Consider the following 24,936-nt stretch of genomic DNA (forward strand, 5'->3'; position numbering starts at 1 on the left):
TTCAATTCCTAAAAAGTATCTCAAAAAACCAAGATCAGTCATATCAAAAGATTTTTTAAGCAAAATTTTAATATCTTCAATTTTCTTTTGATCATTCCCTGTGATGATCATATCATCAACATAAAAAAGAAGAATGATCAATGAGGTACTTGTAGATCTCACAAAAAGAGCAGTGTCAGTGTAACAAGATTTAAATCCAAGTTTTAATATCGTACCACTGAACCGATCATATCATGCTTTAGGGGCTTGTTTAAGCCCGTATAGGGCTTTTTGAAGACGAAGGACCATGCCTTTTTCAATAGACAGACCAGGGGGAGGATCCATATATACTTCTTCATTTAAGTTTCCGTTCAAAAATGCATTTTTAACATCTAACTGATATATCGGTCATTTTCGAATGGATGCTACAGCAACTAGAGTTCTAACTGTAGTCATACGAGCTACTGGGGCAAAGGTTTCTTCATAATCTATACCATATTCTTGAGAATATCCTTTTGCAACAAGTCTTGCTTTATATCTCTCAAGAGACCCGTCACTTTTTGTTTTAATTTTAAACACCCATCTACACCCTATTGTCTTATTTCCGATAGGAAGAGGTTGAATTGCCCAAGTGTGAGCTTTGTGTAATGCATCTAATTCAATTTTCATGGCTTTAACCCATTCGTTTATATTTTTGGCCTCGTTATAGTTGGATGGTTCATGATAAGAATGAATGGCTAGAAGACATGCCCTGTAGTTTGGTAAGAAGGATTCATATGAGACAAACCTACTTGGAGGCCTATGTGTTCGTTCTGACCTTCTAACACTAGTTTCTTCAGTATTTGTTAATTGATTATATCTGTCAAGGGCACATGGATGCTCCCCAGTATTTCGTCTAGAGTATTGAAGAAGATCTTGAGGTGGTTCACTACTTGAGTCATTAATAGACTCGAAGGTTTCAATATCATTACTAATACCTTTATTGGGTAACAAATCAAATAAGAAAGCATACTCGGATTCTTTCTTAGGAACTTCAAAATCAAATCCACTGTCATTTTCTAGAAAGGTAACATTTCTAGAAACATAGAGTTTATCATTTGTTTTATCATAACATCGATATCCTTTTTTATTATCAGCATAACCAAGAAAGACACATTTTATGGCTTTAGGAGAGAGTTTGCTATATTTTTCAAGAAGCACGAAGCATTTACAACCAAATACCCTTAGCCTTTTTAAATCAGGAGAAATTTTAAAGAGTTTTTCAATAGGAGACTTGTTTTCCAAAGTTTGAGAAGGCATTCTATTTATCAAATAGACTGCGGTTAGGGCAGCTTCAGCCCAAAATTGCTTTGGAATTTTTTTTGAAATAAGTAGGGTTCTAGTAGTTTCAATGATATGACGATGTTTTGTTTCAGAAATCCCATTTTGTTGAGGTGTCCTAGGGCATGATTTTTGATGCACAATTCCATGATTTTTTAGATATAATTGAAATTCATTTGAAAGAAACTCTCCCCCAGAGTCGGAGCGGAAGACTTTAATATTTGTTTTAAATTTATTTTTAACTAGATTATGAAAGTTTTTAAAACATGAAAAAACTTCGGATTTGAGTTTTAGAAAGTAAATCCAAGTATGTCTACTAAAATCATCTATAAATGTAACATAGTACGAATAACCACCTTTTGACATAACAGGGGCGGGACCCCACACATCCGAATGCACTAATTCAAAAATTTTATGTGTCACAGAGGTTCTAGACCCAAAAGGTATCATTTGCATTTTTCCAAGTATACAATCTTCACATACAAAATTTTTATCTTTACAAAATTTTTCCAAAAATGGAAAAAGAGATACTTTGGATATACTTGGGTGTCCTAATCTTTTATGCCAAAGATCTATATTAATGTCTTTGACATGATTACAAAACGAGTATTTTGGTAAACACAGGAAATCCATGTAGTAAAGGTCTCATCGTCTATGGCCTTGCCCAATCAGCTTCCCTGACTGGAGATCCTGCACCCAACACGCCTTAGATGAGAAGAATACTTTACAACCACAGTCAACAATTTGAGAGACCGAAAAAAGATTCAAATCCAGTTTGGGAATGACTCTCACTTTTGGAACAAAGAATTTTTTTGAAATATCATCAAGGTTTCCTAAGCTTTTGACTTTTAAAGAGGTACCATCGGCAGTTGACACACATGAAAAATATGATTTAGTGCAATCAGATAATAGAGACTCATTATGAGTCATGTGGAAAGAAGCACCTGAGTCTAGAATCCAAGAGGTCTTACCTGGAGAGGAAGAGATGGCAGCTCCGGATGTAGAAGGTGCAGCCTTAAGAAGTTGTGAGACGGCTTCTGCTATTTGAGCAAGATTTAATTCATTGAAGCTGCCCCCTTTTCTTGATTCTTGAGGTTCTTCACTTAAGGCGGCCACCTTTTTAAATTTGTGACATTCCGGTCTTATATGTCCGGGTTCCTTACAATGATGACAAATAATTTTTCCTTTGTATCCTCCCTTGTATCCTCCTCCATTGTGTCCTTCTCCATTGAACTTCTTCTCAAAGTGAGGTGGTTTATATGTTTTCACAAAATTTCCGGTCCTTGTCATGGCAAGGACCTCATCATTAGACTTGTGCATTCCAAGTCTTGTCTCTTCTTGACAAATTTGAGCAAGGGCCTCACTTATAGAAGGAGAAGTGGTCCTATGAAGGAAGATCTTACTTGCTCAAATTTCGATCGAAGGCCATAAAGAAAGGAGAAAAGATTTTCTCTTTCGATTTGGGTCCTTCTCATATCAATAGCCGAACCTTCCCATTTTGGTTCCAACATGGCTAATTCATCCCAAATAGGAGATAAAATACCGTAAAAATCTCTTACACTTTTATCTCCTTGTTTTGAATTGCGTACCTTATCTTGGAGATAATAAAGTCTAGCCATATCCTTTTGGATAAAAGTACTTCTTAGAAAGCTCCATGCGTCACATGCCTTCTTGAATTTGATGATATTGGTGGCGATCTTGAACTCCATGGTATTCATAAACCATGAGAGTATTTGTGCATTGCTTGCCTCCCAATCTTCCAATTTATTTTGGAATTCTTCCAAGGCTTTTTCTTTTTCTTCTTCGGACAAGGCTTTGACTTGATCTCCTTCTCTTCTAGTCAATTTGAGTTGTGGTTCACTAGTAGAACCACTAACAAAACCCCACAATTTTTTTCCTTCGATATGATTCTCCATAGCCGTCGCCCACATCAAGTAGTTTTTTTCATTGAGTTTGTAGGTGATGACGGTGGCGAACTCTCTTTCTCCCATAATGAATACTTGAGTTTAGACTAGAGAAGATAGGGAATGATCAATGATCGAAGAACACTTCCTTCACGAGATTCTCCTTCTATCAAGAACCTTGCTCTGATACCTTGTAATGAAACAAGGTACAATAGAACAATAGGGAAACAAACACAATGCCAACAAAGGGCTTTAATAAACTCACTTAAGGTTGGTCACTAATGGACCAAATACAATCTCAAAAGAGATAAAAATACCAAACAGCACAAGAGGCATACAAGCCTATAAGATGGGGAAAAACTCTAGAGAAAAACCCTCAAATGCTTCTAAAAGCATTGAAGAATAACAAGGGAGTGAGGCTCTATTTATAGAGCCTCACTCCAACACATGGGAGGCAGTCCAGCTCTTTGGACTGCCTTCCAACAGTCATTATTATGACTGTTGGGTGGCAGTCCAACGTCTAGTTGGACTGCTGCCCAACAGTCATAAATATGACTGTTGTGCCTAAGTTGTATGACGGTTTATTTATTTATCATAATGTTAAATTACATTTCAGTCCCTAGTGGACTGTACTATATGATAAAAGACAAAAATACCCTTATTGGGTATTTGGATACAATTTTATTTTTAACAATCATATCTCTTTTTGGGTTTCCTTTCCTATTTGTTTTTCTTTTTGAAAGGAAAAGCATGTTATATTTAAATAACGTGTTCATGTTTGCATTTCATTGACCGACTTTTATTTAGATCGTTTTTGCTGCATAACTTCGGTTTCTGCCTCGCGTTAAAAAAAAAAAGGCAACCGAGTTCTCTGAAACTTGTTCTTAGTTTTGCCGCAAAGTCTTGCTTTCACCTTCAATCGCCTATGGATTCTTCTGCTTCTCAATCTGACCTCTCTTCCAACTTTCTTAGCCAACTTGTATATGAGAAACTGAACAACTCCAATTTTCTCAGCTGGAAAAGACAAATCATCTCATTCATAAGAAGTCAAGACCTTTTTGGACACCTAGATGGCTATGTTTCTGTTCTTCCAGAGTTCATATCACAAGATGGCAAGACTGGAGAGGGTGACACTTCCATTACTTTTGTCAGAAATCCAGAATATATATCTTGGATGAAGCGAGATCAGGCTTTGGTTGCCTACATCACTTCCACGTTGTCACAGGAGGTGCTTGTGGCAATCCCAGATGACTGCACAGCTATGCAGCTATGGCATCGTCTTGTTCAAACGTATTCTCAAGTCTCCCAAGCTAGAGTTTTATTTTTAAAGAAAGAGTTTCAAATGCTGAGAAAGGACTCCATGACTGTCATGGAGTATTTAAACAAAATGAAGACTATCACATATCAATTGGCGATTGTGGATTGCGTGATCAGTGACAAAGATATGGTGCAACAAACCTTGAGCAGGCTGGGACCCGATTATCATATGATGGTTACTTCCTTGCTGTGTCTGCCAAACTTACCTACATTTGAAGATATTCGTGCTAAGCTCTTACAGTATGAAATGACTTTGAAAGGATTCTCTGAAGGTAATCACAACCCCAGTGGAGCATACGATGTTCTTGCCACCGGAATTAACTATGGTCAAGGATGTGGCAAGTATGAATCTTGAGAAAGGGGAGGTCAAGAGAGGAATGGACAAGGAGCTCGTGAAATATTACCTACTCCCGTGAAAATGGGCACTATTTGCATCATACTAACATTAGTTGTTGAACATCAGTGGACTCTCAACCAACTGGACGTGAAAAATGTGTTTCTACATGGAACTCTGAAGGAGGAAGTGTACATGGAGTAGCACACTGGGTATACAGAAGGGAACTCTAAAGAATACGTGTGCAGGTTAAAGAGAGCTATATATGGTCTGAAGCAGGCGTCTCGATCTTGGTTTGACAGTTTTTCGATTGAAGTTGAAAAATATGGTTTTAGTCGATCTCTTCTTGACAATTCTCTTTTCATATTCAAATGCAAAGAGATAGTTACCCTGTTATTAATACATGTTGATGACATTATCATTACAGGTAACTCTAATGAACATATAGAACAGGTTAAAGAACTTCTGAACCATAGATTCAAGATGAAGGATCTTGGTAAGTTGCGATACTTTCTTGGAGTAGAAGTTGACAGGACTCCTAAATGCATGACACTTACTCAACATAAGTATACCGTTGATGTTCTTAGCAAGGCAAGTATGACCGATTGCAAGCCTCTAATCACACCCAGTGTACTTCATCAGAAACTCAGTTCCCAAGAGGGAGATTTGTATGAGGATCCTACAGGATATCGCAAGATAGTAGGAATGCTTCAGTATCTTACCTTCACCCGGCCTGACATTGTTTATTCTGTCAATTAGGTATCTCAGTTCATGCATGAACCACATAGTGGACATATGGAAGCAGTTAAACGCATTCTTGGATATTTGAAAGGAACTATTGGAGATGGTCTTCTGTACAGAAAAAGTATGGATGACCATCACATACATGAACTTCTTACTTACACAGATGCAGATTGGGCAGGAGACCCAGATGAGCGCAGATCAGTCTCAGGATATTGTGTTTTCATTGGCTTAAATCTTGTCTCCTGGAGCAGTAGGAAACAAAAGGGCATAGCCAGGTCGAGCACAGAAGTTGAATATAGATCAATGGCGGCTGCTACAGCTGAAGTAAATATGGATCAGACACCTGTTGACAGAAGTAGGAGAATCGATTTCTAAAAGCATTTTCTTGTGTGATAATCAAAGCGCTATCAACATGTCATTCAATCCTATCTACCACAGTCGTGCTAAGCATATTGAAATTGATCAACATTTTGTAAGACAGAAGGTCGAAGAAAAAGAAATTGAACCAAAACACGTTCGGACTGCTGATCAAGTTGCTGACTTGTTTACAAAAAGACTTATCAAGGATAGATTTTGGATGATAAAAGACAAGTTGTTCATGATTCAAAACCATGTACAACTTGTTGGAGGGTGAAAATATGTAGCCATTCACGTCTGGGTCTGGATTCTGAGATTCGAACCCAATTTGTTTTATCTATTTAACACATGCTCATTAATGGCATGTTGTAATTTTAGTATTGTCTGTAATGGGTATTTTCGTACCCTAAATTATGTACATGAGTTTACTTAATGTAAAGCAAGAAGAGCCGACCCTATTGGGGTTTCTCCTGCAGCCATCAGAGCTTCTCTCTCCTCTCTCGTTCTTTTCTTAGAAGGTGCGAGCCCGGGTACGGCGATGTGGCACTTTAAAAAAACTTCAGTGCGGGAGGGTATGTATATTTAACAGTTAACAACAATAACACTAATTTTTAACAATTAACAGCAGTAACACTAATTTTTAACAGTTAACAACAATAACACTAATTTTTAACAGTATTTTTTTTAAAGTCCAGATTTGGACATTTATGATCCTGGGTGCATTGACCGCACCCAGGGTCGGCTTGACCGCACCGAGTGTCGCACCCATACCAGAGTTGTGTCGCATCGACGTGGGTGTGGCACCCTGCTGGCCGAATCCATCTGACATAGCTCAAGAACGTTGATTTCACTTTGTCCCGAATTTTGCCCCCCAAATTGAGTTTTTTGCATTTTGGACTTAAAAGGCAGGTTAAAGTTCAAGATGTTAACTCTCAAACGCACCAAAAAACAAGCAAATCTGATATCGAGGTGAAAAACAGTATAGGCTTTACAAGTTGCCAAACAGACACTGAGATCGACCAGGCCTGATATTTGAAGGCCGAAGATTTTATTTTATCCTTGCTTAACCATCTTAATTAGTTTCTAAAAGGCCTAATACATGCATTTGTCATTCTTAAATTGTTCTCTCACCTAGATAACTCTATCCTTCTCAAAGGACCAATCCAATTAAGAGTTTTAATCCTCAAGAATCTCAAGTGTAGGAAACCCTATATTCATCAAAGACCCACTAAATTGAGAGAATAAAAAGTCGTAAGAATTTTATTGTCACAATCCCAAAAAGAATCATCCAATGAGATGTACAAACAGGGGGTCATTGCCTTAGACTAACACATCTAGAATCTATCTAGGAATTAAACAGAAGCATCCACACTTGAGAGTAGATTATCGGAAAAACAGACACGTCAAAGAAGTAACAACTAATGCCCTTAAATTACACATACAATAGTGACCTTTATAGCATAACAAAATTAAAACTAGTGTAGCACTGATACAGCATAGCATTGATTCAGAATATACTACAAAGTACTGATATAACAACCAAATAACAAAAATCAAAGGGTCTAAAATAATACATGGATCAACCTATTCCACAAAATCCGAAGCACACCAAAACATGCAGTATCCAACATGTCAATACTTGAAGAGTCAACAATTTTCTTTCTTCTCGAAAAAAAGAAGTGCATAACAATTTTCTTTAGAAAAAGGCAAAAATTGAAAAGAGTCATAGAAGAGTGTCCTTTCGTATAATATGAGGTACCTGCTTACAGACCAGTTTGGAATCTCCTTGGACCCGTATCTGATTAATGCCCTTCTTAAGGGCAAACTTCATGCCTAAAATAAGAGCTTTATATTCAGCAACATTGTTGGTCACAATGCCTAAACCTTCACGCAGTCTGAAAATCTTAGCAACAGACATATAGTATTAAGGTTTAAGAGAACCAAAAAAACAAGGAATGATACACATAGATACTATTAGAGAAAAATGCAAGTGAAGGACATAAACCACACATCTAAGGTAGTAGAGAAAATGCATGTAAAAAAACATTGTAATAAAGGTTAGCTAGGGAAAACATTAGAGAAAATGCACACCACTTTTCCGTTAGCAGATCTTAAAATAGCTCCTGCACCACCTTTCCCAGGATTTCCCTTACATGAACCATCAAATTCCAGAATAGAAATCACCTGCAATCAGTGAAACCCAAGTGAAACCAAGGTTGCCAGGCTAGGAAGCTGAAGCGGGAAGCCAAAGCGAGAAGAGATGCATTTTAAAATGTATAGGAAACGGGAAGGAAGGAATAAAAAATATGTATATAAGAATTGAATGGGAATCAAAATGAAACACAAATAAAAACTAAAATAAAAGTGACTTCTTAAATTTCATGATTTTTTAGTGTAAGAATTTTTTAAATTTTTAATAAAATCTAAAAATGATGACTACCAATTTAGAGAAAGCAAATGGAAGTGAGTGAGAAGAGAGAAAAAGCATAAAAAGCAGGACAAGTTGAGTAAGAGAACATATAAGAATAATATATGAAGCGTGTGGAAAGCATAGAAGAAGCGTGGGGGAATCGATGTTCTCATCAAGTTTCGGAAGCGAAGAGTATCACACTTCCGAAGCGAGTTTCTGAGAAGCGGGCTTCCCACCTATCTAAGAAGCTTCGGGTAACTCTGAGTGAGACTAATCAAGCTTGAGAAGCAAATGTTAAGTGAAAGAGATAAATCACATATTGTATGCAAGGTCACAAGTGTAAACTTCCGTTATGCATGATGATCTAACTTGAGGAGTGACAGGAAAAGGACACATCTCATCTTGTACACAGCATGAAGTAATGAAACTCCCAAACTATTACAACCAAGGAAAAGGAAAAAGAGCCATGCAAATTGAATTGTACATATAATAACCATATATGCCTACGCAGTCCTCAACCTCTGGAGGTGATAACAGAAAGCATCAAGAATTTCAGATAGGAGCTAAAGAATGACACACAATGCAACTTAATAACAAAATCAGCAATATGTTCCGACCAGAAAAGGTATGATAGGGAGATAGTCCTAGACAAATACTCAAAGCAAACAGGATAACCACCAGTACAAACACACTTGGAAAATGCACAAAAAATGGTGCTCTCATTAATGTCCGTAACGGTAAGGCCTAAAAATAATCATGCCTATTCCAAAAGCCATCGAAACCAAATGACGTTTGCAGCAGGTTAAACCATCGCCGGGACCTTCAGCTTACTTTTGAATGTAGTTAATTTATTGTTTTTAACTATTTCATGAGGAGAAAACATTACCAAAGAATTTGTACAGTACAGAAACAAACAGCAGATCACTAATGACCAGGGGTGGACAACGGGCCTGGTACCCATCGGGCTATTGGGTAAGCAGCCCACAATGGGTCGGGGCTGGGCCGGCACATGAAAACGCAGCCTGATAAAAATAGAGCCAAGCCCAACCTGATATGTTATCAAGCTGGGCTCGGGAAGCAGGATTGACCCAAGTCAGGCCCTTATACCCTTTGAAATCAGTGATAAAAAAATATTATATAGAGAGAGAAACTGGTAGTTGCTTAATTGTTGAGTGCTTGATCAAAATTCACTCACGCTGGTCGTTGGATCTCATTTAGATCAAACGGCCAGCATGTAGATTACTTAAAAAACCCAAAACCCAAAATGTGTTTCCCCTCTCCCTGTCCCTCTCCCTCTCGTTCCCCACCAGCGTCGGAGGAGCCGAGCACAACCCTCACAGGTGTGTTTCCCCTCCCCCCCTCGTTCCCCACCGCCTCTCCCTCCCCCCCCCTCATTCCCCACTGTCCTCAAGATGCATTCGCCATTGCTGGAACGCTGCACCATTGCTGGAACCTTGCAGCTCTCTCTCTCTCTCTCTCTCTCTCTCTCTCTCTCTCTCTCTCTCTCTCTCAAGTTCTTAGGGCTTTAAATTGTTTCATTTTCTTTTGGGTCTTGATTTTGCATAATGCTTTGAAAAGATGGACCATATCAAGATATTGAGTCTTGATCTCAAGTGATCATACGTTCCCCAATTTGTTCATGTCACTGGTTCGTCCAGTTTTCTTTTGGTTTTAGGAAAGACATGTTCACATTGACACCGACTAATTGATGCAGGAAGCAAAATACCTCTTAATTATTTTGCTGAAATGTGGGAACTAAACCAGCAGCATGAAAAACAGTAAATTTTTTCTTTATTTTGGATTTGAACAACTTCAACACACTAAAAAGGCCAAGGTCCAAATAAGGTGTCAACTCAAGGCAATTTTCTTTAATTTTCTTTTGAACATCAGCTCTAGCCTCTAGGAGATTTATCTTAACAGAAAATGGTTGAAGAGGAACAGCGAGAATGAAATTGGAAAAAATAAAAACAAAAAGTTTGTCCTTTGCATGTACTGCACGTGCTTGGCTGTGCGTGGAAGATCAATTGTTCAAGATGGATAATAATAATAATAATAACAATAATTAGTGAGTTGGGTTTGTGTGGCTCAAAGTCTTGTGAAACCCACACCTGCCTAATGTTTTGGTTTACGCTTTAAATTCAGCACTTCCTTTATGTGTTTGCTAAATTTTCATATCCAGTGTTTTTAAAAACGTGCCTCAAGGCGCAAAAAGCGTGCCCCGCCTCAAGGCAAGGGCCTTTGTGCCTTGAGGCATAGGTATAAAGCATAAAAGCCTCGAGGCGTATGCCTTGGGGCGAAATGCGCCTCAATGTGACAAGTATATACCACATTTTTTTGGTCAAATGAGGGTCAAAGCCCTAATTTTTCATTCTTATTCACTCATATCTCTCTCGTCTCTCACCCATCTCTCTCTCGCAGTCCCTCACTCGTCCCCACTCGTCTCTCATCTCGGTCTCTCCCACCTCTCTTTGTCTCGTCTGTCAACCTAACCCGAGCATGGGTTTTGGAAGAAGAAGAAGAAGAGAGGTACATGTTTTATATATTTGTATATATTTTTCTTTTCTGTTATTTTTCTGTGTGAAATATCAGTATGCAGTTCGGTTGAGTTCTAATCTCCTTTAGCATTAAATTTTGGGCTGGTATACAACATGAAATAGATAGAATTTATGTTGTACAACATGCATTGTACATACATGTATATGTATGTGTATGTGTCTATGTGAGTGTGCACGTGTGTGTAAATGTGTGCATGTCTGTATTGCCAGACATGCAAACATTTGCATGTGGGACCATACAAGGGTTGTTTGTGATGCTGAAATAACTTTTTTTGTCTTGAATAACTCTGTCACCTTGCTGCCCCAAACTGGTTATCCCTATTAGAAAGCACATTCATTTTTGACAATTTGAAAAGACAAACCATATCAACCAACAAAATCATAAAGCTTTGCTGATTTTATAGATATCTGGAGCTTGTTAAGCATGTTTGGCTGGTGGCAATATTCACTTGGTCAAACAACTAAGGCCTATCATGTCTTTAGTAGCTTTTTAACTTGTCTGCCCGGCTCATTGAGTAGGCACCACTTAGTAACCAAATTATGCCGTAGAACAGATACTTTTCCATGATCATTGAATCACTTCTGATATGATTTAATATTTACTGTTGTTTCGAAGAGGAAAACAAAGAAATGAATACACCCACTTATTAGAATATGGGCTGGATATGGATCCATTTAATAAAGGATCCATATCCATTCCCAGGCTTTGTATTTTAATGTAATGAGTCACTAATACAAGGGCATTTTTGTCCACGTGTGAAATAATGTAACCCTATTAAGCTAATGATGTATTAGCGCAGACCTGTGAAGGAAACAGGCTGCCGATTCTCAACAACAATATCAGAGCTCTCTCTCTCTCTCTCTCTCTCTCTCTCTCTCTTCTTTGATTTTTGCAGGTATTCTATTATGGTATCAAAGCGGTGGCAGGTCTGGGCATAAAGAATCTCTTCAGCGCAAGTTTTAATTGAACCAAAAAGCACGATCCTTCAGCTTCTTCCAGTTAGCCGAGTCTTTCCCATTCAGAGGCTGAAATCATTCAGCAGTCTCCTTCATCTTCTTCAGCCACACCCAACAATAGATCTTTCATCTTATCTAGCGTAACGTGAAAAGCATGATCCTTCAACTGAGTCCTGACATTCATCTTATCCAGTGTGACGTGAAAAGCACGATCCTTCAGATCGAGTCCCCTTCACCACTTCAGCAGATCACCTTCTTCAGGTCGAGTTCCCTGTGCTGAGTCCCCTTCATCCTCTTCAGCAGATCACCTTCTTCAGGTCGAGTTCCCTGTGCCGAGTCCTATCTTTCTAGTTTCTAGTTTGACAAAAAAAAAAGATTACCTATCTTTCTAGCTTCTACTGTGAAAATCTATTGGTCAAAGTTTGTTTTTCAGTTTTCCATTTGTTTTACATCATCATCCTCTAATATTTCTTCTTTTTATTCTTTAGTTGTGAAAATTTATTCTTTAGTTTCCTGTTGATTCATCATATTTAACATCTTATATTCTGATTTCAGTAAAATCGAGTTCCCTGGTTTTCCAACCAGGAATCTGCCTTTGATATCGAGTTCCTTGGTTTTCCAACCAGGAATCTGTTTTTGATATCCTCATTCCTTTTCTGTCAAACTTTCCATACCCTAGAGCTCCCATTTCCCTTGTCGTGACATTGTGCCAATTTATGCCAACTGTAATAAAACAGCTCAGTCTCAGTCACTAGTATTATTTCAAAAAAAAAAAAGTTGTCAATAAGTCTACAAATGGATACTTCAGCCAATTCGGGTCTTTCTTCCAATTTCTTGGGGCAGTTAGTTTCGGAAAAGCTAATTACAAACAACTATCTGACTTGGAAAAGGCAAATTGCTCCTTTATTCGAAGTCAAGACCTTTCAGGTCACTTGGATGGCTCCATTCCAATGCCCCCAGAATCCATCATAACCGAAGCCAAAGAGGATGGAGGATTGCCGAATATTGTTCGCAATCCTGCCTTTGTTTCTTGGATGAAGCGCAATCAGACACTTGTCGCATACATCACTTCCACGTTATCACAAGAAGTACTGATTTCCATTCTTGATGATTGCACATCAAAAGTTTTTTTAGGGAGGCTTTAGCTCAAACCTACTCTCAGATATCGGAGGCCAAAGTGTTGTTTCTCAAACGCGAATTTCAAATGCTAAAAAAGGGGGCAATGAGCATCATTGAATTCTTAAATCAAGTCAAAAGCATCACAGATCAGTTAGCCATGGTTGGATATCCAGTGTGAGATAAAGAAAAAGTGCAGCAGACACTGAATGCTCTGGGACCAGAATATCATGTTCTTGTAACGTCTTTATTGTGTCTACCTACGCTACTCAGTTTTGAAGAATTACGTGCTAAACTCTTTCAGTACGAGATTACTCTGAAAAGCATGTCTGATGCTTCAGCAGGACAATCATCTACGCATGAAGTTCTTGCCACAGGGATAATAGTTGATCGTTCACGAGGAGGACGTGGCAGAAGCAGGGGAACTCCAATCCAGGGTGGACGTGGGTTACTACCTACACCAAATCCTAATGTCAGTATTTCAAAGAATGTTCCCACATGCTACCAGTGTAACAAACGTGGTCACATCAAAGCCAACTGCTGGTTCAATCCACAAAATCGGAACAGAACACAAAATAATAGAAATGCTGCTACATCAGGAACTGCAGGTACATTTCGAGTCAGTGATAATGCCAAGGATCTTCTCTTATCTGCGATGGCCAACTTGAATCTAAAACAGAGTGATGATGGAATATGGTATGTTGACTCTGGGGCAGCAGCTCATGTCACTGGCAATGCAGGTAAGTTCTCTACCTTGACTCCTTATCTTGGTAAATCTAATATTGTAACGGGAGATGAGACTCACCACCATATTTCAAACATTGGCAATGTCCTCATTCCTTTGTTTGAGTCATCTATTTCTTTATCTGATGTTGTTCATGCGCCAAATATAAAGAAAAATATTATCTCTGTTTCTAAGCTCGTTGACTCTACCAATTCATCTGTGGAATTTACTCCTAATTCTGTCTTTGTCAAGGATCTTCAAACGAAGGAGATGTTCGCTAAAGGAGAGCGACGTGGAAACATGTATGTCTTCAATGAAGATTCAACCTCCAGTGTCCTGAAGCCCAAGTCTGATCATGTCTCCAAAAGCGTCTTAAGTATATCCAAATGTAATAAGCCAGATCTTTGGCATTCTCGTCTTGGTCATTGTAATCAAGTCTTTATTGAAAAGTTAGTGTCCAATGGTTTTCTTTCAGAGTATGTTTTATCTTCATTGAAGGATAAAATGTGTCCCAGTTGTCAGGTATGCAAAAGTCATGTACTTTCTTTTCATCAAATAAATAAAAGAGCCTCCATGCCCTTTGAAATAATATGTTCTGATGTTTGGGGCCCAGCCCCCAATCCTTCCTCTTCTGGAAGCAAATATTATGTATCTTTTATTGACAGTTTCTCTCATTTTTTTTCATCTTCCGTCATTTTCATGCCTATGTTAAAACTCAATTCTCCCAAAACATTCAAATTCTCCAATGTGATGGAGGTGGTGAGTATTCCTCCAAAGAATTTTTAGATTTTCTCCAAGATAATGGGATACATTGTAGAGTTTCTTGCCCGTACACTCCACAACAAAATGGAATTGTTGAACGTAAACATAGACATATTGTGTAAAGTGCAATGAGTATGATGCATGATTGTAACTTGCCCATTCGTCTTTGAACAGAAGCTTTTCACACTGCCACTCATGTGATAAATCGTCTTCCTATGTCTATCCTTGAAAATCAGTCTCCCTATTACATTCTCTTTGGTGCACATCCTGATTATGATGAGTTACGAGTTTTTGGATGCACATGTTATGTACACATTGATAAATCCATGAGAACTAAATTTCAGGACAAAGCCTCCATATGTCAATTTGTTGGTTATGCAGATGAACATAAGGGCTACAGGTGTTATGACCCTGCCAATAAGAAGGTTAGGATTTCCAGAAATGTTGTTTTTGATGAAAATAGTTTTCTGAAAAGTAAAGCAAATCACAATCGAGAACACGGTGACGCAGCTGGTAATTGGTATGATACATGGCTTAGTGTTGAACTTATTTCACATACTGCAGAAGATACTATTTTGATCCCTGAAGACACACATGGTGAGACAGTTTCAAATGATGCATCACAAACAGCATGTCTGAGATACAAAGGTAATGTGTATACCAGGAGACCCAAAGAGCAAACAAATGTACCTGCTGAAGAACATGTTGCATTGCCTGATAACAAAGAAGCACCAAGAAGATCAGGTAGGATAAGACATCCTATTAAAAAATGGGTTAGTTATGACAAGTTTTCTATGGACTTTCAAATTTTTCTATCCAAGATTGAGAAACATGATGAACCACTTGGTTTTCATCAAGCTGTCCAATCAAATAAATGGATTGAAGCGATGAATAAGGAGATCGAGGCACTTCATGAGTGTCAAACATGGGAGATAGTTGGTCGTCCTCCAGATAAGAATGTTGTTGGTTCCAAATGGGTATATAAAATTAAATATAAACCGGATAGTAGCATTGAACGGTACAAGGCACGTCTCGTAGCCAAGGGTTTCACTCAAGAATATGGTCAGGATTACGATGAGACATTCAGCCCAGTGGTGAAAATGGGAACTATTCGCATCATACTTAGCTTGGCAATTGAACATGGTTGGACCCTTAGTCAACTTGATGTTAAAAATGCATTTCTTCATGGAAATTTAAAGGAAGAGGTCTACATGGAGCAACCTCAAGGTTATACAGAGGGAGACCCAAAAGAGTATGTATGCAAGTTAACCAGAGCCTTGTATGGTTTGAAGCAAGCTTCCAGGTCATAGTTCGAAAGCTTCTCCTTAGAAATTCAGAAACATGGTTTCTTTCGTTCCCAACTAGATCATTCTTTGTTCATATACAGGAATGATACCACCCTTGATGACATTGTGATCATTGGTAATGCTCCAGACCACATTCAACGAATTAAAGTTTTATTGAGTATGCAGTTCAAAATGAAAGACCTTGGGGAACTGAGATACTTTCTTGGTGTAGAGGTGGACAGACAAGATAACAAAATGTCATTAACTCAACACAAATACACTCTTGATCTTCTGGCTAAAGCAGGAATGACAGATTGTAAACCTCTACCTACACCCAGTGTTGCCAACCAAAAGCTCAGTATTTGTGATGGTGAGTTATATCCTGATGCAGTCAAGTATCGCAGTTTAGTGGGTATGTTGCAATATCTTACCTTTACTAGACCAGACATTGTATATTCTGTTAATCAAGTATCTCAGTTTATGCATGAACCAAAGACTGGTCACATGGATGTTGTCAAACGCATCCTTCGCTATCTAAAAGGAACAGTAGGCGATGGACTTACGTATATTCAATCTTCATGGAAGTCACCAAAACATAACATACTGTCTTATACAGATGCAGACTGGGCAGGGGATCCAGATGAGAGGAGGTCTGTTTCAGGATACTGTGTTTTCATTGGAAGAAATCTTGTCTCATGGAGTAGCAGAAAACAGAAAGTTGTGGCAAGGTCTAGCACAGAGGCAGAGTATAGATCTATGGCAGCCACCACTGCAGAAGTGACTTGGATTAGGCATCTACTTACAGAAATGGGCGAGGATATTTCAAATTCCACACTTATGTGTGATAATAAAAGTGTTATACAATTTGCATTCAATCTCATTCATCACAGTCGAACTAAGCATATTGAGATTGATCAACATTTCATCAGACAAAAGATAGCAGACAAAGAGATTGAACCAGTTTATGTGCCTTCAGAAGACCAAATTGCTGATATGTTTACCAAAGGTCTTACAAGTCAACGTTTCTGGTATCTGAAGAACAAGTTGCACATGGTTCACTCCCATGCACAACTTGAGGGAGGGTATTAGAATATGGGCTGGATATGGATCCATTTAATAAAGGATCAATATCCATTCCCAAGCTTTGTATTTTAATGTAATGAGTCACTAATACAAGGGCATTTTTGTTCACGTGTGAAATATTGTAACCCTATTAAGCTAAGGATGTATTAGCGCAGACCTGTGAAGGAAACAGGTTGCCGATTCTCAACAACAATATCAGAGCTCTCTCTCTCTCTCTCTCTCTCTCTCTCTCTCTCTCTCTCTTTGATTTCTGCAGGTATTCTATTACCACTTAAGGCCATCCTTTTTTCATGAAACTAAGGTTGTCAACTGCCTACTCTTTAATGCATGTCCTTGAAAGGTATCATTTGCTTAGAAAATAAATGGCAAGAGGTCTTTCTTCAAACACCAAATGCCATGAGGAGGAACCAGCTTCACCTGATGCTCTTTTAATTGTTTGGCAAGTACAATATCGAGATTGTATAAATCTTGTATGGCTTGGAAAATTTTATTATTTTTTTAGTAGAGATTAGGAGAAAAGAAGTTGTATACTCTTAGTTTTCAAGTTATATATGTTGATTCTTATTGAATATGAATCTTAATTCATTGGATTATATAAAGCATTGTCTTAGTTTTTTTTAACTCTTTGAGTTTTTATAAATTTTTGTGTTAATATATATTTTTTTATATGCATTTTTGCAATTGAACAATGGAAAAAGATGTAAGATGGATCATAGAGCTAAAGTTTTATATGCATTTTTGCAATTGAACAAGTTCGAAATCGAGAGGACTGTTTATTTTGGATTATCAAGAGTCGATAATGTAAACAAAAAAAAATCAGTGAATCATATATTAATGCAAAACAAGCTCAGGTAGTCTCATGGACCTCTTTGTAAACAAAAAAGTACGACAAACCACAATAAATACTGCTTTCAAAAGGGATGAAAGAAAAAATGTATGTCATGCCATTGGTAAATTTTTTAATTCAAATACCCTATCATTTAATCTTTGCAACAGTCCATATTTTGGTGTAATCTATGTCACATGGGTGTGGGTGCGGGTGCGGGGATTCGGCACTTCCAAAAAAACCCGGGTGCGGGGGTGCGGCAGGGGCAAAAATGTCAAAATATATATATATAGGGGGTCGGGGTTTCCCTCCCTTACGAAACGATTTTTTTTTGAAAAGCAGCTGGCTGCTGCTTTTTTCAAAAAAAAATCGAGCAGCTGACAGAGTTGCTTTTTAAAAAAAAGAATCGAGCAACTGAGAGCTGCTGTCAACAGATTTTTTTTTTAAAAAAAATTGCAGCATAGGGCAAAATTTTAAAAAAAAAATCCAAAAAAAATAGACTTAAATGATCCTGGGTGCGGTCAACGCACCCGGTACCGCACCCGCACCCGCGTCGAGTCGAGTCGACGCGGGTGCGACACCCTGCTAGCCGAATCCCTGTGACATAGGGTGTAATGGTAAAAGCTATTGCAAATTATGGGGGAGGGTTCAAACTGTTTTCTTGTCACGAGATCAGAATGTAGATTTTGAAGGACAAGGTAGATTCTACTCATGAAATTTTAAAATAGTACAAAAAGAAATGGTCAAAAGTTGGTTGCAGCATTATGGAAGATGATTGGACAGATAGAAAAGAAAAAAACTTAATTAATTTTCTTATGAGCAGCTCATCTGGGAGAGTATTTTTGAAGTCTGTTGACATCAACGACATGAAAAAAATTGGTGCAAATGTTTATATATATATATATATATATATATATATATATATATATATATATATATATATATATATATATATATATATATATAACGAAATACCCATCAGGGGTATTTCAATCTTTTTATTGAATAGGCATCAGCCCATTAGGGGATGATATTCTTATTTTTCTGTGTATTTTATTTTTTTGTCTTTTTCATGATGGGACAACTCCATATGGTTGTTGGAGCTGACCAACGGTCACAAATGTGACTGTTGGGTGCAGCCACATGGGGTTGCCCCCTTTTGCCTTCATATGTATTATAAATAGGCCTCTTGTGGCCTTGTATGCTTATATCTTTTAAGAGAGTCTATGTGCAATAACAAAGTTATTTGACCCTTGTGTAGGTGGTGTAATTATTCAATCAAGTATTTGTTAAAATATTATGTCTCTTTTAACTGTAAACTGAAATATCCATCAGAGGTATTTCAGTCCTTTTGCTCAATAGGTGTCAGCCACCCTAATGGGCTAACATTTTTACTTTTTCTTTTTTTATTTATTTTTACTTTTTACACTTTTTTTCTTTTTGACTGTTGTGAAAGGGACAGCTCCATATAGCTGTTGGAGCTGCACCCAACGGTCACAACAGCCATATTGAGCTGCACCGGTGACTTCTTTTTACATTATAAATAGGCCTTAGTGGCCCTTGTAAACATATTTTTTTTGTGAGTGCATATGCAATATTGTAAAGCCCCTCTTGGGAACTTATGAATTGAAGTTCATTTTGTTTCATGCTTTTGTGCATGTGTATCTGTGCCTTCGTACACTTGTAAGTGTTCTCCTTTGTGCCTTTGTGCACTCTTTGTATTTCTTGTATTGTGGTGTTACACACAATCTCTTTTTGTAGAGATTTTCACATGGTATCAAAGCAAGGTTGTTTGGAGAAAGAAATTGGTGTGATTTTTCTCAATATCAAGTGCCTCGAAAAACGTGCCTTCAACTTTTTGGTGATTGGAGTGGAGGCTCTTCTTCATTCAATATTTTAGAAGATTACTACAACAAGAAAGATTTAAAATCTCATTGTGGTACGTATTCTTTTTTTTCTTCTTTCCTCTCTAATGGGTGAGAAAGACTCATTTTTCTCTTGGTTTCAAGCTAAATGGCTCAAATTATCATGTGTGGGCCGGAAATATGGAAGCTCACATCAAAGGGAAAGGGCTTTGGGGTTACATTCAAGGCTCGATTCCGGAACCCGAGCCTAAAATTACTTTGGTTAAAGAAGGGGAAATGAAAATCCTTGAGGGAGATGAAAGAACTAATGTTCTTAAAAAATATAGTAGGAAACATGAGGAATGGGAAATGAAGAATTTCAAGATCTTGTCTTGGATTTTCTCTTCCGTTGAGACAAGGATTAATGCCAACATTATAAAGTTTAAAAAGGCTTCTCAAGCGTAGGAGTATCTTGAGAAGATGTATACTTCTAGGGACTTGTCCCATAAGTATTATCTTCAAAAGAGAGCGTTAACTCTTGTTCAAGGTGATATGTCTATAAGAGAGTATTTTGCAGAACTCTCTTCAATTTGGGATGAGCTTGCCATGCTTGAACCCAAGTGGAGTGTGTTAGAATACAGTCTGCATATGCGTATGGATCTGGATCCAGATCCATACGCATATTATATGCAACACATGTTAAATAGGATCTCATTAATGGCATTCTTGTAAAATGTATATGTTTTTACTTTATAATGTTTAGGGTTTTGGAGGTCGAGCATTGCAGTGTCGCCCCAGCCATTTGTGAATTTCTCTCTCTCTCTTCTTATCTCCTGTGATCAAATCTGTTATGGTATCAGAGCTCAGGTTAATCCTGTGCGTGAAGAAGTTCCAGCGTGAGATCGTGGTTCTTCAAAGCTCAGCGTGAACAGTTTCAGCGTGAGAAGCGTGAACAGCAAGCCAGCGTGAGATCGTGGTTCTTGTGAACAGCAACCCAGCGCGAGATCGTGGTTCTTCAAAGCCCAGCAACACAGCATGAGATCGTGGTTCTTCAAAGCCCAGCGTGAACAGTTCCAGCGTGAGGAGCGTGAACAGCAAGCCAGCGTGAGATCGTGGTTCTTCAGCTTTTATATCAACCCCAGCGTGAACAGCAAACCCAGCGTGACATCTACTCTTTATCTTATCTGAAATCTTATCTTCTGAATCTGAAATTTCATATTCTGAAAGTTGGTACCTTTATCTTCTTTATTCCATCTTTTCCTCAACATCAACAACTGGTTTTCAGACCTGTGTTGGTTCCATATTTTCCTAAACACCAACGACTGTTTTATTGTTGTTTTAGTGTTCTTTGTGCAACACTTTTGGTAGTACAGTTATTCAAGGTTAACTGATTGATTAAGTTATCTCAAAATCTGTTTTATTTTCTTCTCATTCATCTTGTTTGCTTATTCATCATTTCACTGTTATGGACTTCTCTTCGTCATCTGGCCCCTCTGCCAATTTCTTGAGTCAGCTCGCTACTGAAAAACTTACTCATTCTAATTTTTTGACCTGGAAGAGGCAAATCCTTCCTTTTATACGGAGTCAGGATCTCGATGAACATTTAGGTGGTTTAGTTCCTATACCACCACGACTTATTTTGCAAGAAACCAAGGATGAGAAGGGTGACACAATTACCATTTCTATTAAGAATCCAGAGTATACAGCTTGGAGGAAGCGGGATCAATCTTTGGTTGCTTATATTACGTCAACAATCTCTCAAGAAGTATTGGTTACTCTTTCAGATGATTGCATTGCGGCAGATCTGTGGAGTAAGATGTCTCAGACATACTTTCAGATATCAGAAGCCCGAGTTATGTACTTAAAACATGAATTTCAAAGTTTGAAGAAAGGCTCCATGACAGTCATGGAATACATAGGCCGCTTGAAGAGTATTATTGATCAATTGGCTGTTGTTGGAAGTGCTATTGCAGATAAAGATAAATTTCAACAACTTCTCAATGGATTGGGTCCTGATTTTGACATGTTTACCACAGCTTTATCATGCCTCCCTCACTTGCCTACTTTTGACGACCTCTAAGCAAAACTTCTTCAGCATGAGATGATTATGAAGCAAAGGGCAGAAGGAAATGAATCAGCTCGTCCTCATTCAGTTTTGGCCATGGACACTTCTGTAGGTTTTGGACGAGAGAATGGAGGGCATCAAGGAGGCAGAGGCCACGGACGTTTCGGACAAGGAGGACGTGGTATCTTGCCTACACCTAATATTTCAGGGGCTTTTAATACAGGGAATCATAGGAGAGTGCCCACTTGTTTCTTATGTAACAAAAGAGGACATGTGAAAGCTGATTGTTAGTTCAATCCACAGAATAGAGGAAAAATAAACAAAATTGAGAATAAATCAGCTACTGCTCTGGACACAAAAGTGACATCCACAGATGTGCAACAACTTTTGTTATCAGCATTGTCACAAATGACGATCAAGCAGAATGAACAAGGTGAATGGTATGCTGATTCAGGTGCCGCCACACATGTTACGGGTAATGCGGGTAAGTTATCTCACTTATTGCCTTATTTTGAAAAAGGTAGTATAGTTACGGGAGATGGAACTTATCACTCCATTAGTCATACTGGCAATGCACATATCCCTATGTCAAAATCCCCACTTCATTTATCAAATATCCATCTTGCTCCTAATATTAAAAAGAACATTGTTTTTATAGCTAAACTTGTTGACGATATGAATTCTTCCGTCGAATTTACTCCCTCTTTTGTTTATGTTAAGGATCTACGAACGAAGGAGACATTCGCTAAGGGGGAGCGACAAGGAAACATGTACGTCTTCAAGGAGATTCCTTCAGTGTGTTCGCCCTCAGTCCCAGTCCTCCAGTTGAAGTCGTCCAAGCATTCTTCAGTGTCTTCACATTCAGAATCTTTGTTTTTTCCTTCATTGGAAGTTTTTAATTCATCTCATTGTAATAAGCCAGATATTTGGCATAGTCGTTTGGGACATTGTAGTCGAGGTTTCGTTGAAAATCTTGTATTTGATGGTCTCCTTCCAGAGTCTAGTTTAAGTTCATTTTTTGATAATAATAATAAATGTTCTTCATGCGAATTCTGCAAAAGCCATGTTCTTCCTTTTCATATTATAAATAAAAGATCTTCAAAGCCATTTGAGATTATTTGTTCCGATGTTTGGGGACCCACACCTATTCCTTCTCTTTCTGGCAGTCGTTACTATGTTGTCTTTATTGATTCATATTCTTGTTATACTTTGATATATTTATTAAAACACAAGCATGAAGTTTTTCAAATATTTCGAGAATTCCATTCGATGGTCAAAACAAAGTTTGCTTGTGATATTGTGCATTTACAATGTGATGGTGGAGGAGAGTATTCGGCGAACGAGTTTATTGCCTTTCTTCGGGATAAAGGAATAAGCTGACAGGTTTCTTGCCCTCATACTCCTCAACAAAATGGGGTTGTGGAGAGGAAACACAGGCATATTGTCGAGAGCGCGATGAGCATGTTACATGATAGCAATGCGCCTGGACAGAAGTTTTTCACACATCTGTTCATATCATAAATCGTCTTCCTATGGCACTTTTGGATCGGAAATCTCCCTATTATACTTTATTTGGGCAACATCCCTCTTACGATGAGCTGCGTGTTTTTGGTTGTGTATGTTATGTACATATTGATTCATCTCTGCGAAATAAGTTTCAGGACAAGGCTGTCAAGTGCAGATTTGTTGGGTATGCAGATGAATACAAAGGTTATCGATGCTATGACCCTACTACAAAACGTATTAGGACATCCAGAAATGTTGTTTTTGAAGAACAAAATTTTCAGGTCAATGACTTTGCAGTGTTGCCACCTCGAGAATTAGAAGTATATGATTCATGGATGAGTGCAGATCTTTTTGCTAATACAGGAGAAACATGTCAAACAAATTGTTCTTCCTTCGGCTTGAGTAGGGAGTTGAATGACTCACAAATGCATGTTGAATTATCTCCAGTTGAGCCAACCCCAGTAGAACGTTTCTCTGGACAGATATACACTAGACGGAGCAAAAATACAGAGCCGAGGAATGTGAAGGAAAGCATCGCCAATGATTCGGCTCAAAGGTCGTCACGCATTAAGCATCCTATTCAACGATGGGTGAGTTATGAGACCTTCTCCCTTGATTTCCAGTTGTTTATGTCTCAGCTCACAAAACAGGATGAACCCACTTGTTTTAATTAAGCTCTTCAATCCCGTCATTGGACTGAAGCTATGAATGAAGAAATGGAAGCTCTTCATGAATGCCAAACTTGGGAAATAGTCCCTCGGCCAGAAGGAAAGAATGTAGTTGGCTCAAAATGGGTTTATAAAATAAAATATAAGCCTGAAGGAAGTATTGACAGATATAAGGCGCGACTTGTTGCTCGAGGATTCACACAACAATATGGTGAAGACTACGACGAAACTTTTAATCCCGTAGTCAAAATGGGTACTATTTGTATTATCATATCCCTAGCAGTCGATCAAGGTTGGAGCCTTAGCTAGATAGATGTTAAAAATGCATTTTTGCATGGAACCTTAAAGGAAGAAGTGTATATGGAGCAATGCCTAGAAGGATCCTATTGCCTGGGTGTGCAAACTAAGGAAATCTCTGTATGGGTTGAAACAGGCGTCCCGTTCCTGATTTGAAAGTTTCTCTATGCAGATTCAGAGTTATGGTTTTAGAAGATGCTCTCTAGATCACTCACTCTTTATTTACCAAAAGGCGGACATTGTTATACTTCTTCTTATATATGTTGATGACATTGTGATCACTGGGAGCTCAGATGGTCATGTGCAAGACGTGAAACAGTTTTTAATGAAAACTTTCAAGATGAAAGATTTAGGGGAGTTGCGGTACTTTCTTGGTGTGGAAGTTGACAGACAACAAGACACATTGACACTCATGCAACAAAAATACACTCTTGATCTTCTGGATAGAACAGGGATGACGAATTGCAAACCAGTCAGCACTCCTAGTGTATTACATCAAAGGCTGAGGAATATGGTCATCTTTGTATCAACCCTACAACGTATAGAAGTCTCGTGGGGATGTTACAGTACTTGACCTTTACCAGACCTGATATAGTTTATGCTGTCAATCAGGTATCCCAGTTTATGCATGCTCCAACGGAGGGTCATATGAAAGCTGTGAAGCGCATTCTACGCTATTTAAAAGGAACTATAGGAGACGGACTTGTTTATCGCAAGAACGATAATTTGCATAGAGGACATGCATTCATCACTTATACAGACGCAAATTGGGCAAGGGATCCAGATGAGAGACGATCTGTCTCTGGATATTGTGTTTATATTGGGCACAATTTAGTGTCCTAGAGCAGCAGAAAACAAAAGGCAGTGGCATGATCGAGTACA

At 38.3% G+C, this 24,936-nt stretch overlaps 1 protein-coding gene across 1 annotated transcript in view; it reads right to left on the reverse strand.

Moving 5' to 3' along the window:
• LOC149822023 (uncharacterized) overlaps positions 1-24,936 on the reverse strand; it is a 47,034-nt gene that overhangs the window by 5,709 nt on the left and 16,389 nt on the right. The window contains exons 4-5 of the mRNA XM_089980794.1: positions 8,047-8,139; positions 7,715-7,858 (exon numbers count right to left, since the gene is read on the reverse strand). Coding sequence (XP_089836920.1) covers positions 7,715-7,858; positions 8,047-8,139 — 237 coding nt within the window. The remainder of the gene's footprint in view (positions 1-7,714; positions 7,859-8,046; positions 8,140-24,936) is intronic.

The sequence above is a fragment of the Nuphar pumila genome, chromosome 11 (assembly GCF_984573655.1).
Source record: "Nuphar pumila chromosome 11, dmNupPumi1.hap1.1, whole genome shotgun sequence".
NCBI classification, from domain to species: domain Eukaryota; kingdom Viridiplantae; phylum Streptophyta; class Magnoliopsida; order Nymphaeales; family Nymphaeaceae; genus Nuphar; species Nuphar pumila.